The 13,460-nt window shown below is 38.8% G+C and overlaps 1 protein-coding gene across 1 annotated transcript in view; it reads left to right on the plus strand.

Annotated features, from left to right (window-relative positions):
* The window catches only part of cpm (carboxypeptidase M), a 44,868-nt gene that overhangs the window by 23,499 nt on the left and 7,909 nt on the right, over positions 1-13,460 (plus strand). The window contains exons 3-7 of the mRNA XM_037760323.1: positions 958-1,016; positions 1,061-1,111; positions 5,323-5,390; positions 6,984-7,163; positions 8,780-8,877. Of these exons, the coding sequence (XP_037616251.1) occupies positions 1,101-1,111; positions 5,323-5,390; positions 6,984-7,163; positions 8,780-8,877 (357 nt within the window). The 5' untranslated portion in view covers positions 958-1,016; positions 1,061-1,100. The remainder of the gene's footprint in view (positions 1-957; positions 1,017-1,060; positions 1,112-5,322; positions 5,391-6,983; positions 7,164-8,779; positions 8,878-13,460) is intronic.

Genomic DNA, 13,460 nt, shown 5'->3' on the forward strand with positions numbered 1-13,460 from the left:
GTTTACACCGCACAGATTAATTACTGACATCCCTTTACAAAACAAACTTGGACTCAATTTTGGAGCTCATTTGAAAAACAGAAGACTTGACTGTTTTCAGTAGACAACACAGAGCGGAGGGCAGAAAAAGATGCGAGCAGACTGAAACTGCTGGCAGCTGCAGAAACGCCACTCACCATCAGAGGAGGGAGATTGTGTAAATCTGCTTAAAACAGACTTTGGCTTCATGCAACATTAATGTGAGGAGCTGCTGACTACTGACAATACAGAGCTGTCGAGATGTCTGACTGACGGAGCATGACAGCCGTGGCGGAGTCACTCTTGTGGTTAACTTTACTGCTGTAGCATCTGCAGAGGTGGGCATTATATTAATATGAATTATTACAGCATTATCTCAGTATTAATGTTAGTACAGTTTGATTAATAGTAAAAGTAAGACTTTTCAAGCGATTTCACTGTCACATATATATTTCCAATGTCAGAATATTATGGAATGGCGTTACGGAATTAGGAAACAAAAAAAAAAAAAAAAACACTGTTAGCTCTGTCAGCACTGTTGCTGTTGTTTGCACTGTTAGCGCTGTTTGCTGCTTTTCACCAGCTCAGCTCTCGCCATGCTGAGGGACGTGTGGAGGCATCTTTAATGATAGGTTACATGTTTTGGGTTAGTATGAGTGAAATCATTGCAGCGTGCATCCTTACAAAACTACAGCTGAAAGTCTGCACAGGCTGGATGGATTATGGTAATGTGCCAGAGGCCAGGTGCATGATGGGAATGGAGATGAGTGTGTCAGGGCCTGTTGGTAAGGATTCAAGGCAGATTATGGAAATATGGTTTGGATTTCAGGTTTCCTCCAAAGCTCAAAGACTCTTATCTAAACAGATTAACTTTCTGTGGCAGTCTATCCTTCTCTCAACCTGTCTCTGTTTTCCTCTTCTTCCTGTTTGTCGTCAAAGGTCAGCTCAACATAATGTGAATTTATCCTTCTCCTTTGCCAACTCAACAAGTGTGAAGTCCTTCTCCAACCCAAACCTGCCTCTACCTGGAAAATGGAAAATGCCAACTCTGCAAACGCCTCTCTGCACGCACGCACCAGATTATGGACCTAAGGTAATGACAGAGATGGATAATTTCAGGTTGTGATCAGTGTTTTTGCATGCTGAAATATTTGTTGAGTTTTTGCAAAGAAAGAAAATACTTAATTCCTTTTCGGTGGACATGGCAGCTCTCAGGTCTGAGCTGTTGTTTTAGATCACACAGTAATTTATAGTAATTTTATGCAACTTTATACTTCTACTCCACGACATCTCCAGCCGATTAGACTTGTCAGGCTATTAATTAGGCATTATACTTCGCTATAGATGTGGGTCAATAGGGGCCTACTACACCTACTAGTAGGTTTTATCTTCTATTCACATGGTAGATCACAGAAAGAAGGTAAAAAAAGAACATGACAGTGACCTCTAGTGGCCTTAGTAGTTATAACAGGAGCAGAAGCAGAAGTCAACACGATGTTTTTCCCTAAACTAACCAAGTGTTTTTTTTGCCTAAACCTAAAGAAGCTGTAGTTTGATTGCCTAAACTTAAAGAAGTTGTATTTTTATTGCCTAAACCTCACTGTTTTTTTTGCCTAAACCTAAAGAAGATGTAGTTTTGTTGCCTAAACCTAAAGAAGTTGTAGTTTTATTGCCTAAACCTAAAGAAGTTGTAGTTTTGTTGCTTAAACCTAAAGAAGTTGTAGTTTTATTGCCTAAACTTAAAGAAGTTATAGTTTTATTGCCTAAACTTAAAGAAGTTGTAGTTTTGTTGCCCAAACCTAACTGGGTTTTTTTTGCCTAAACCTAAATAAGTTGTAGTTGTATTGCCTAAATCTAACTCTTTTTGTTGCCTAACCTAAAGAAGTTGTAGTTTTACGCCTACTAGGCCCTCTAGCACCTCCTCAAGGACACCTACTAGGCCGTCTACCACCTCCTTAAGGACACCTAATAGGCCCTCTACCACCTCCTCATGGACACCTAGTAGGCCGTCTACCACCTCCTCAAGGACACCTACTACTGTAGGCCCTCTACCACCTCCTCAAGGACGCCTACTAGGCCCTCTACCACCTCCTCAAGGATGCCTAATACGTCCTCTACCACCTCCTCAAAGACCACTGGACCATCTCAAAGTCCAACTGAGACAGATAATCTCCACATATTCCACTTGTCTGTCTTGTCTTGGATCTAAATTTTAAAGCGACTCTCATTCTTTGTTTTCAGGTAAATTGAAGCTCTTTTTTTTCAGTAGTCTTTGGTTTCAGAGAAAATGGATGAATCGCCATCACCGTGTTTCACTAAATGAGGTTTCAATTACACAGAGACAGACGAGTGCATCAGTGATGTTGTACCTGTCGCTCATCCCTCCGGCTTCATTAACTTCCTGTTTCTGAACCTCGCCTCTCATCTCCTTGACCGTGTCTGTTTTAAATGAGCTGTCAATCAGCCAGCCGGGCCTCCCGAGCCACAATTACTCTGACATTATTACCTCAACGTACAACACGAAGGATTAAAAACTGTACCGGTGCTGTCGGTTCACTTTCATGCAAGTTTAAGCTGAAAAGCGGAAAAATACAACTGAGACTAACAATGGAGGAGATGCTTGAATATTAATTTCAACTTTTGATTAAACTGAAAGAAAAGAAAAGGATATTAAACTTTACTGTTCCTTCTTTTATCACATCATATTTTCACTAAAGCAGACTCTTCAATTGCCCCTACAACCTCTTCAAGGACCCCTATAACCTTTTCAGTGACCACTACAACCTCCTCGAGGACCCTTACAACCTCTTCATTGACTCCAATGATCCATACAATCTCTTCAAGGACCGCTACAACCTCTTCAGTGACCACTACAACTTCTTCAGTGACCACTACAACCGCCTCAAGGACCCTTACAACTTCTTCATTGACTCCAATGATCCATACAATCTCCTCAAGGACCCCTACAACCTCTTCAGTGACCACTACAACCCCCTCAAGGACCCCTACAACTTCTTCAATGGTCCTACAACCTCCTCAAGGACCCCTAAAACATCTTCATTGACTCCAATGATCCATACAATCTCTTCAAGGACCTCCACAACCTCTTCAGTGACCACTACAACCGCCTCAAGGACCCCTACCACTTCTTCAGTGACAGCTACAACCTCCTCAAGGACCCCTACAACTTCTTCAATGGTCCTTACAACCTCTTCAAGGGCCGCTGCAACCTCTTCAAGCATCATTACAACCTCTTCGTTGACTCCAATGACCCCTGCAACCTCCTCCAGGATGTCTACAACCTTCTCAGGGACCCCTACAACCTCTTCAATGACCCCTACAATATCCTCAAGGACACCTACAACCCCTTCAAGGTCCCAACATCCTCCTCAAGGACCCCTACAACCTCCTCAAGGGGTGCTGCAACCTCTTCAAGCACCCCTATAACCTCTTCAGTGACCACTACAACCTCCTCAAGGACCTTAACAATCTCTTCATTGAGTCCAATGATACATACAATCTCTTCAAGGACCTCTACAACCTCTTCAGTGACCCCTACAACCTTCTCAAGGGGTGCTGCAACCTCTTCAAGCACCCTTACAACCTCTTCATTGACTCCATCCTTGTAGTTTGTAGCTGTAGCCAGCAGATGACGCCAAATCACCATAAAACAAACCTGGAGTCACTGACGCCTGCTGTCTGCTTTTCTTTTGTGAATGACACTGCTGTCAGAGTGAAACCTTTTCCATCACAGACTCTTTTCTTTTCTCTTCAAAATGGTTGCCAATACATTTTCTGTCAATCATCTTATTGATTAACGGACTAATCGTTTCCCAAGGTTCAATTTACAACTCAACATAAGGTTATTTGACCGATATAAATTCAATATATGTTTATATAGACATACATATTATCTACATACACACATAAATCATAACAGGAATACACAATCCTTTTTAAATTATTCTGATGGAGTACATTTTTACCACAGCTGCCACTTGGGGGCGCCAAAGTACAATCTTTCCTACATCATCCTCAATGACTTTAACATCCTCCATGACTCCTACAACCTCATCAAGGATCATACAACTTCCTCAGGAAACCTATACCTCTTTGATGACCAATACAACCTCTTCAAGGCCCCTACAATCCCCTCAAGGACCGCTGCATCCTCCCCAATGACGCCTACATTCTCCTCAAGGTCCTCTACAACATCTTCAAGGACCCTACAACCTCTTCAAGGCCCCTACAATCCCCTCAAGGACCGCTGCATCCTCCCCAATGACCCCTACATTCTCCTCAAGGTCCTCTACAACCTCTTCAAGTATTGCTACAACGTCCTCAAGGGCCTCTACAACCTCATTAGCGATCCATACAACCCCCTCCATGATTCCTACAACATCCTAAAGGACTAAAACTTCCTCCAGGACTCCTACAATCTCTTCAAAGCCCCACTACAACTTCCTCTAAGCCCCCTAACTATTCTCATAATATTACGACTTTTTTTCTCATAAACCTATGACTTTATTGTCATAACACAAAAAATGTTCTCGTAAAGTTATTACTGTATTATTATTATTTTAAGACTTTTTTTCTTGTAAACTTCTGACTTTATTCTCATAATATTACAACTTTATTCTCGTAAACTTATTACTTTATTTTCATGATACGACTTTTTTCCTCGTAAACTTCTGACTTTATTCTCATAAAATTACAGCTTTTTCCTCGGAAACGTATTACTTTATTCTCATAATACAAATTTTTTTCTGGTAAACTTCTGACTTTATTCTCGTAATATTATGACTTTATTCTCGAAATCTCAGATTTATTTATTTTGCCTCGATGTGGCCCTAATACTTAAAAAAAAATTAAATACAAAATTACAAAATACTGAAAGGTTATTATGGAATTTTTGCCCAAACGATGCTTCAAAATATTCTGCATCTTTAATCACATTTACTTCAATTTACAAATAAAACATTTTATGTTTCTGTCACTTTAGACACAGTTAATGAACTTTTTTTCGCCCACTGTGTTAAACTGAATGAATCATCAGTCTGTTTCATTCATAAACCTGTTGAATCAACACACACACACACACACACACACACACACACACACACACACACACACACACACACACACACACACACACACACACACACGCTCCTCTAAGCTCCACCCCTCCCGGAGAGAGACCGGCAGACCCGCTGGTGAATAAGTAACATTCATTGAGAGCAGCAGACAGATACAGACGCGTCTGTTGACTCTGTTGACTCTGTGAACCTCTGGTAACTCCTGCAGGAGCAGCAGACCCTGCATGTGTTTTGAGTCACATCCGGACCAGAGAACCGACCGGTGGCAGCAGCCAGGTAAGACTCTGACCCGTCGGTACTGATCACTGATCTATTGATATCTGATTATCGATCAGCAATAAGCATTAATCTACTGCTTCAGGAACATTCCTACAGTGTTCCCATACTGTAGGATCCAATCAGTTTCTAAAGTACTGCACTCAAGTACAGATTTGAGGTACTTCACTTGAGTGTTTTGCATTTTATATTACTTTGCACTTCTACTACCAATACATCTCAGAAGGAAGTTATTTTTACTCCATTTATCTGACAGCTCTACTAGGTACTTTAAGATTTAACGATTTTTAATATTATGACTTTATTCCTGACATATTATGACTTTATTATAGAAATATTATTATATTATTCCTGAAATATTATGGCTTTATTCTTGAAATATTAGGACTTTATTTTTTAAATATTATGTTTTTATTCTAGAAATATTACGACTTTATTATAGAAATATTTTGAGTTTTATTCTAGAAATATTATGATTTAACCCTAGAAAAATTACGACTTTATTCTTGAAATATTATGACTTTATTCTAGAAATATGATTACATTTTTCTTGAAATATTATAACATTAATCTTGAAATATGATTTTATTCTAGAAATATTATGACTTTATTCTAGAAAAAGTACGATTTTAATATAGTAATATTATGATTTTATTCTAGAAATATGACTTTATTATGGAAATATTATGACTTTATTCTTGATATAGAAATATTATGACTATTATAGAAATATTATGTCTTCATTCTTGAAATATTATGACTTTATTATAGAAATATTATGACTTTATTCTTGAACTAATATGAAATTATTCGTGAAATATTATGATTTTAGTAAAATACACAGAAACTCAGATGGTAGAAACAAAAGTCCCCAAAAAGCCCCAGCTGAGTTTGTGAAAACTGGTTCACAGACGGACATTTGCAGACTGTGACAGTTACCTGTTTGTAAACTACATACTGTAATTTGCTCAGTTTGACAACATTCCTGAAAGGATCTGCAAACAGTACAAACTGTACTTAACATATTTTTAAAAAACAACATATTTACACAGTTTAGGTTCCTGAAAAGAAAACTTGAAAGGCTGCAGAACAGAGCGCATGAGTGCAACGATTCAGCTACTGTCAATCACATTTTAAATCAGAATTTGCTCCAGTTTCACAGCCATATCTAAAATTCATCAGTTTCTTCCAGCTGACAGGTTTAATTTAAAAGTCACCCACGACTTCTTCTTTCTATGCAGTTCCTCATTGCTGTGTGGAGGTTTTGTTGCCTTTCACCTAAACTTTTGTTGCCTTTCACCTAAACTATTCATTCAATCATTGAACTGTCCTCCGTGACTCTGAATGTAAGCAGAACATCTGATTACAGGTCAACTTTGGACCTGATAACTGGCGTTACATAATGAGTCATACTTCTGACAATCTGCTCCTCATAAACTGTTATTGAATGAGACCAGGAACAAACAACGATTGAGATAACAAACAGGTTGATCAAATATTCTTAAATAAAAACAGTTAAAATGTAGAAGATTCTGGTGAAATCCACCTGCTGTTGTCTCGTTTTAAACCTTTTGACTTTCTCCTCCCACACAGGTCGCACTGCAGTGATGTCATCGCTCCTCCTCTTCCTCCTGCTCTTCCTCGTCCTCACCCCGGCCTCCATGTTGGAGTTTCGTTACCACAACAACGGTGAGATCGAGCAGTACCTCCTTCAGATCAACGCCTCCAACCCCGACATCACACACCTGTACAGCATCGGCCAGTCTGTCAGAGGTAACAGCACAAACCTGTCTGTCTCTGTCTACAAGAAAAGATCTCATAATTATGACCTTTAATATCATAGTTATGAGATAAAATCTCAAATTTATGACTTTTTATCTCATAATTATGACTTTTAATCTCATAGTTATGAGAAAACATCTCATAATTATGACTTTTTTCTCATAATTACCAGAAAAGATCTCAACATTATGACTTTTTGTCTCATTATTATAAGAGGAGATCTCATTATTATGACTTTTTATCTCATAATTACAAGAAATTATCTAAAAATTATGACTTTATATCTCATAATCATGACTTTTTATTTCATAATCATGACTTTTTATTTCATAATTATAAGAAGAGATCTCATAATTCTGACTTTATCTCTTCTATCTGACTCTGTGTGTGTCTGTTTGGTGTTTGTGTGACCATATAACAGGACTGTAGACGGTGGTTGATTTAATCTGGGGATGCCTTAATCTGGCTAATCACTCACACAAACAGCTAATCTGTGTTAATCCAGGACACCAGCTGGCCTGCATCCAGCCTGTGCAAAATGATGACTGCAAATTGATGACTTTTTATCTCTTCATAACAAGAAAGTATCTCAAAATTATGACTTTTTATCACTTAATAACAAGAAAATATCTCAAAATTATGACTTTTTATCTCTTAATAACAAGAAAATATCTCAAAACTATGACTTTTTATCTCTTAATAACAAGTAAAGACCTCAGTGTTACTGACGCGTTGTGGCTTGCAGAGCTTCATTCATCCATCTGCAATAGTTACAGTAGTTTTGTTTATATGGAAACTTTTAGTCACTAAAAAAAATCCATCAGAGGAGCATTTAAACTTTCATAATCTGATGTATTGTGTATCATTCTTACATGTTATAAGTTAGATTTGCGCTTGTGCTGCCTTTTAAATCAAATGTATGTGGTTTTATTTTCAATTTAAGAAATGTTTTAAGGTTGTGAGAACACTGACAATAATCCCTTTTCAAACAATGGTTAATGATTCCATGTTTTTAGCTGAGAACAGGCATGAATACCACATTGATGTATCACTCAAATGGACTCTTCTTGGTAAATATTAGCTCCAGTTGGAGTTCAAGTCACAGAGCTAAACTTCTGTCTTCTTCAAAAATAATATTAAAAATAAATATAGCCATTAATTAATTGATAAAATGTGAAAAATATAAATTTATATTTCTGTTTTAATAATTCCCTTATTTACCCTTCTGTTTATTTTTCCCTTATATTTATTTATGTATTTATTTTTTATTATTTTTGCATTTGTTTTATTTATTTTTTCATTCTTTAATTTATTTTTATTTGTTTTTGCCTTTATTTTTAATTCATTTCATATTTATTTATTTAGTTATTTATGCAAAATTTTCCCTTTGCATTTCACCCCTTATTTATTTCCCCAAACATATTTATTTCTGTATTCTTTTATCTATGCATTTCTGTCTCATGATACAAATGAGGGGTCTAAACTATACCCAGTTCCAGTCTTGTATTCAGTATTAATCATCATTTCTCCATTAGATTCACTCAGAATCACAACATGTAACTCGTATAAATGTAAAAACTCTCTGGTTTACTCTCTTTGTCCCTCAGGTCAGCAGTTGTGGGCGTTGGCTCTGGGTCTCAGTCCTCGCCGTCACACCGTTGGCATCCCCGAATTCAAATATGTGGCTAACATGCATGGAAACGAGGTGAGTGAACACACATACACACACACACACACATACACACACACACACACACGCACACACACACACACACTCAACAGGACCCCTCCCTGTTGACAGGAAGCGGGACTAAAAGGAGACTAAAGAGATCAACAAAAGCCATTCAGAGTCAAACACACTCCACACACACTTTTGTATTCAGATGACAGACTGTGCGTGCGTGCGTGCGTGCGTGCGGGCGGGCGTGCGTGCGGGCGTGCGTGCGTGCGTGCGTGGGTGCGTGCGTGGGGATTTACGAGAACAACCACAGCAATAACTGACAGGAAATAACTTAATTGACCGCAGTTCAAACACGACGTAAGGAGCGAGGAAGAATAAATCTCATACTCTCATTTTTGCATTTATGTTTTATTTGTTTTTGCATACATTTTTTATTAATTTTTTATTAATTCTGTATTTATTTCTAAATGTATTTATTTCTGCATGATTTTCGCTCGCATTTCACCCCTTATTTATTTCCCCAAATTTATTTATTTCTGTATTCTTTTATTTTACACATTTCTTTATGCATTTCTGAAAAAAACTAAAACTACATGAAATACATACATATCTATATGCAGTCCAGCTGGACTGATCCCTACACATCAATACTGTTAACCTGTTTTTGGCATTGCATATACTCTATAATTATATTTTGGATTTGCACCTTATTGTTAGTTTAGGTAACACTTCATTTTACAGGTCCGCAAATTTCATGGTAATTAGCAAGTATCCTATTTGAAATTTCCTTGGAATTACTGTGAAATTACCCCAATATTTACCTCCAAAGTTATCGAAAATATATATTATTATTATTATTATTATTAAATATATATTTTATATTCGCACTCATCATATTTTGTAAAGCAACTGCTGTACAGGATAAATAAAGTTGTATCTTATCTTGAGTAGAAAACATTTAAACTGTCAATATAGAGTTGAATCAAATCGGAACAATGAAGTTACGATATAGTTTGATGTACATTTCAGATAATTAGACAAAAATCAGATTAAACTGAAATGTAAAGTTTTAAAGAAATAAGACAAAATATATCTAAGTGAAAAAGTTCCTTTTAATGAAGGAAACTCATAGCGACCTCTGACCAGCATCTGGTTGCCGTGGTGATGGTCTACTGCTGATCACACTGCGTGTGTGTGTGTGTGTGTGAAAGTCAATGGAAATGTCCTTAAATAGACAAGTCACGCCTCGACACTCTCACACACACTCACACACATCCACACTTACACAGTGTGTTACACAGTCAGCAAACAGAGTCAGTGGAGTGTGTCGGTTTGGAGGAAACTTCCAGAAAAAGGCCTTTTCACTGAGTCCACTCACACACATTATAACAGCAGGAATGTAGCCTCGGTGGAAAAGTTGGAGAGGTGTCGTGTAGAGATCAGTGTGTGTCTTTATGTTAGAACTTCTCAGAAAACTTTCTGTGTGAAAGGAGTTTTATTTGAAACCAATAGTAAAATAAAGTGAATAAATATACATGTACATACTGTACATACACATCACTTTAATATTGTAGCTGGTAACGGTAGCCAGGTAGCTTAACATATAATCATACACCATCATTTGTTAGTTGGTTGTTGTTGAATATTTGTTATATTTTTGTAGTCACCATCTTGGTTTGTGGCCGTCACTATCTCTGTTTTTAGTCGTCACCATCTTGGTTTTTAGCAGTCGCCATCTTGCTTGTTGGGCGTTGCTATCTTGGTTTTTAGTCGTCACCGTCTTGGTTTTTAGCCGTCGCCATCTTGGTTTTTGGCCGTCACTATCTTGGTTTTTGGCCGTCACCATCTTGGGTTTTAGCAGTCGCCATCTTGCTTGTTGGGCGTTGCTATCTTGGTTTTTAGCTGTCGCCATCTTGGTTTTTGGCCGTCACTATCTTGGTTTTTGGCTGTCACCATCTTGGTTTTCGGCCGTCACCATCTTCGTTTTTGGCAATCGGCATCTTTGGTTTTGGCTATCACCGTCTTGGTTTTTAGCCGTCGCCATCTTGGTTTTTAGTCGTCACCGTCTTGGTTTTTGGCAATCGCCATCTTTGGTTTTGGCTATGGCCATCTTGCTTTTTGGCTGTCGCCATCTTGGTTTTTAGCCATCACCGTCTTGGTTTTTAGCCGTCACCATCTTGGTTTTTGGCTGTCGCCATCTTGGTTTTCAGCCGTCACCATCTTGGTTTTTGGCAATCGCCATCTTGATTTTTGGCAATCGCCATCTTGGTTTTTAGCCGCCGCTGCCATCATGGTATTTGGTTGTCACCATCTTGGTCTTTGGTCGTCACCATCTTGGTTTTTGTTATAGCAGCAGATTAATGCCCCTGTTCTGTTTGTATAGCTGCTGCTGTTTGTGTAGGAAATAGATGTTTTTGGTACGCGCTCAGTGTTTATACACCAGGCCCCTGGTAGGAAACCCCTGAAACACAGGAAGCAAACAACATCCACTATAAAACAGGAAATCAAGAGGTCAGATGAGTGAGGATGTATCCGTCGTCTCCATCCGACAGAATGCTGTTCAGTCGTAACAGGAAAGAAGTCTGTCTCTTTGGAAAATAATCATCTCTGTGTGTTTGTCTGCTCATGTCTCTAATCCTGACAACTGGTTGGTTCAGTAATGTCAAATCAAACAGACATCTTTTGACTTTGATCTGCTCACAACACACGTAACAACATGCTTAGAGTCTCTTTGACACCTGTTGGTGATCTTATCTGTATTGAACAACCCATTTAGCATATTTCTCAGCTGTTTTCAGCCATGCTGACATGCAAAGTCCAAAATTTGAATACCTGCTGAACTAATGATATTCCCATCAGCCTCAGCCCATCAGAGACTGCCGACTACTTTTGTATCTCTGTGTGAATGCAGTGTTAGTCTTGTACTCTAAGTCATAGTTATCTCCGCCAAGGAGGTTGTGTTTACGGTTCGGTTTGTTGGTTTGTTTGTCCGTTTGTCAGCAGCATCAAGGAAAAACTATGATTTTCATGAAACTTGTTGGAAGAGTAGAGCTTGGGCCAAGGAAGAACCACAGACTGTATATCAGAAGTGGACGTAGTCACCGTGACGTCCTCCATTGGTTTGTGGACTGCCGTTTTGAAGCCTCGAGCTATTTGGCTTTTGGTCATTGCCATCTTGGCTTTTGGCCATCGCCATCTTGATTTTTGTATTTTTGTCGCCATATGTTTGCATAAAGCAACATATTTGCCCACTCCCATGTTGATAAGAGTCTTAAATACTTTACAAATCTCCCTTTAAGGTACATTTTGAACAGATAAAAAACGTATCAGAGAGCTAGATGAAACCGACCGAGTTCACAGATTAACAGAGTGACAGAAGAAAACCTTTCACGTTTACCCGCTCACAGTGGCAGTTTTGTTTCCTTATATTGATTGTGTGAGTTTTGTAAAGGACATTGTGTGTTTGGGTATGTGTGGGCGAGAGAGGGAGCGACAGTTTCCTGTGTTTTCAAACTGTACACAGGCCTTGCTGTCCTTGACTTTGGAACTGTTGTTGTTTCTGAAGACGTTTTAACAGAAGTGAGGCACGCTGAACATTAGCTTACATCTGCTAATGCACAGCTACGTAAACAACACTGGACTGGTGAAACCTTGTTATCTAAACTTACTTGTTAGAGGGGACACAGCTGTATACTGTAACTTCACAATAGTTACGCCAGTATATTATTGGGATTTAGCAGTATGCTGCTGTAGAATTACTGTATTTAACTGTAACTTCACAGTAAACGTCCATCGCTTATAGCGACAAGCAGCTGTGGTGTGGTGCAAACCATTGGAAATAAGGGATTTCCGAGCGCATTAGTGCCGTTGTTGCGTTGTGTTTGAAAGGACCGTCTTGGTTTTTGTCCGTCATCATCTTGGTTTTTGGCTGTCATCATCTTGGTTTGGTAACCTCTACTCAATGGTCGCAGGAGTACTTTTTTGTTTGGGTAGGCACTTCAGGTTCATACAAAAATGTTTTACTTTTGCGTCGGCCTTCAAATCTGAGCAAGGGAGCTGATATTTGTCTGGTCTCTAACCTGTGACCAACCCGACTAGGAAACTAAGATCAGTCTCCTGTTGGAATAGCTCTATAATATCATATAGGGGAAAAAATGTGTCATGATTTATGAGGCTAATAAATCATTAATAGCCTACGTCTGAATATTTTTTACCACAGAATAAGACATTTAAGGCACACACAGTACCTGTTAGTAGGTACATTCATTACTGGTTTGCACATGGGATTGTAGTGTGACGACAGCAGAGAGAGAAAAGAGGGTTTATTGTTGGAGGAAAACAAAAAGATGGCCGGAGGCAGCGCTAGTCCTGACTTGTGTGCTGCGGCTTTCTACGCACACACATACACACACACCTTTCCGCCTTTCCCACCCTTCTCTCTTTCTGCCTCCTGAGGCTCTCATTCATTCATTCAGTTTCTCTGTCTCAGCTCCTGACTTCCCTGCTGACTCACCACATCACTTCCTCCCCCGCCGTTTCCAGCAGGAGAGAACATGCATCGAGCTGAAATGTCATGTCACGTTAAAAAAACAGATGTTGGGTAGAAG

Source organism: Sebastes umbrosus, chromosome 23 (genome assembly GCF_015220745.1).
Source record: "Sebastes umbrosus isolate fSebUmb1 chromosome 23, fSebUmb1.pri, whole genome shotgun sequence".
Taxonomy (NCBI): Eukaryota; Metazoa; Chordata; class Actinopteri; order Perciformes; family Sebastidae; genus Sebastes; species Sebastes umbrosus.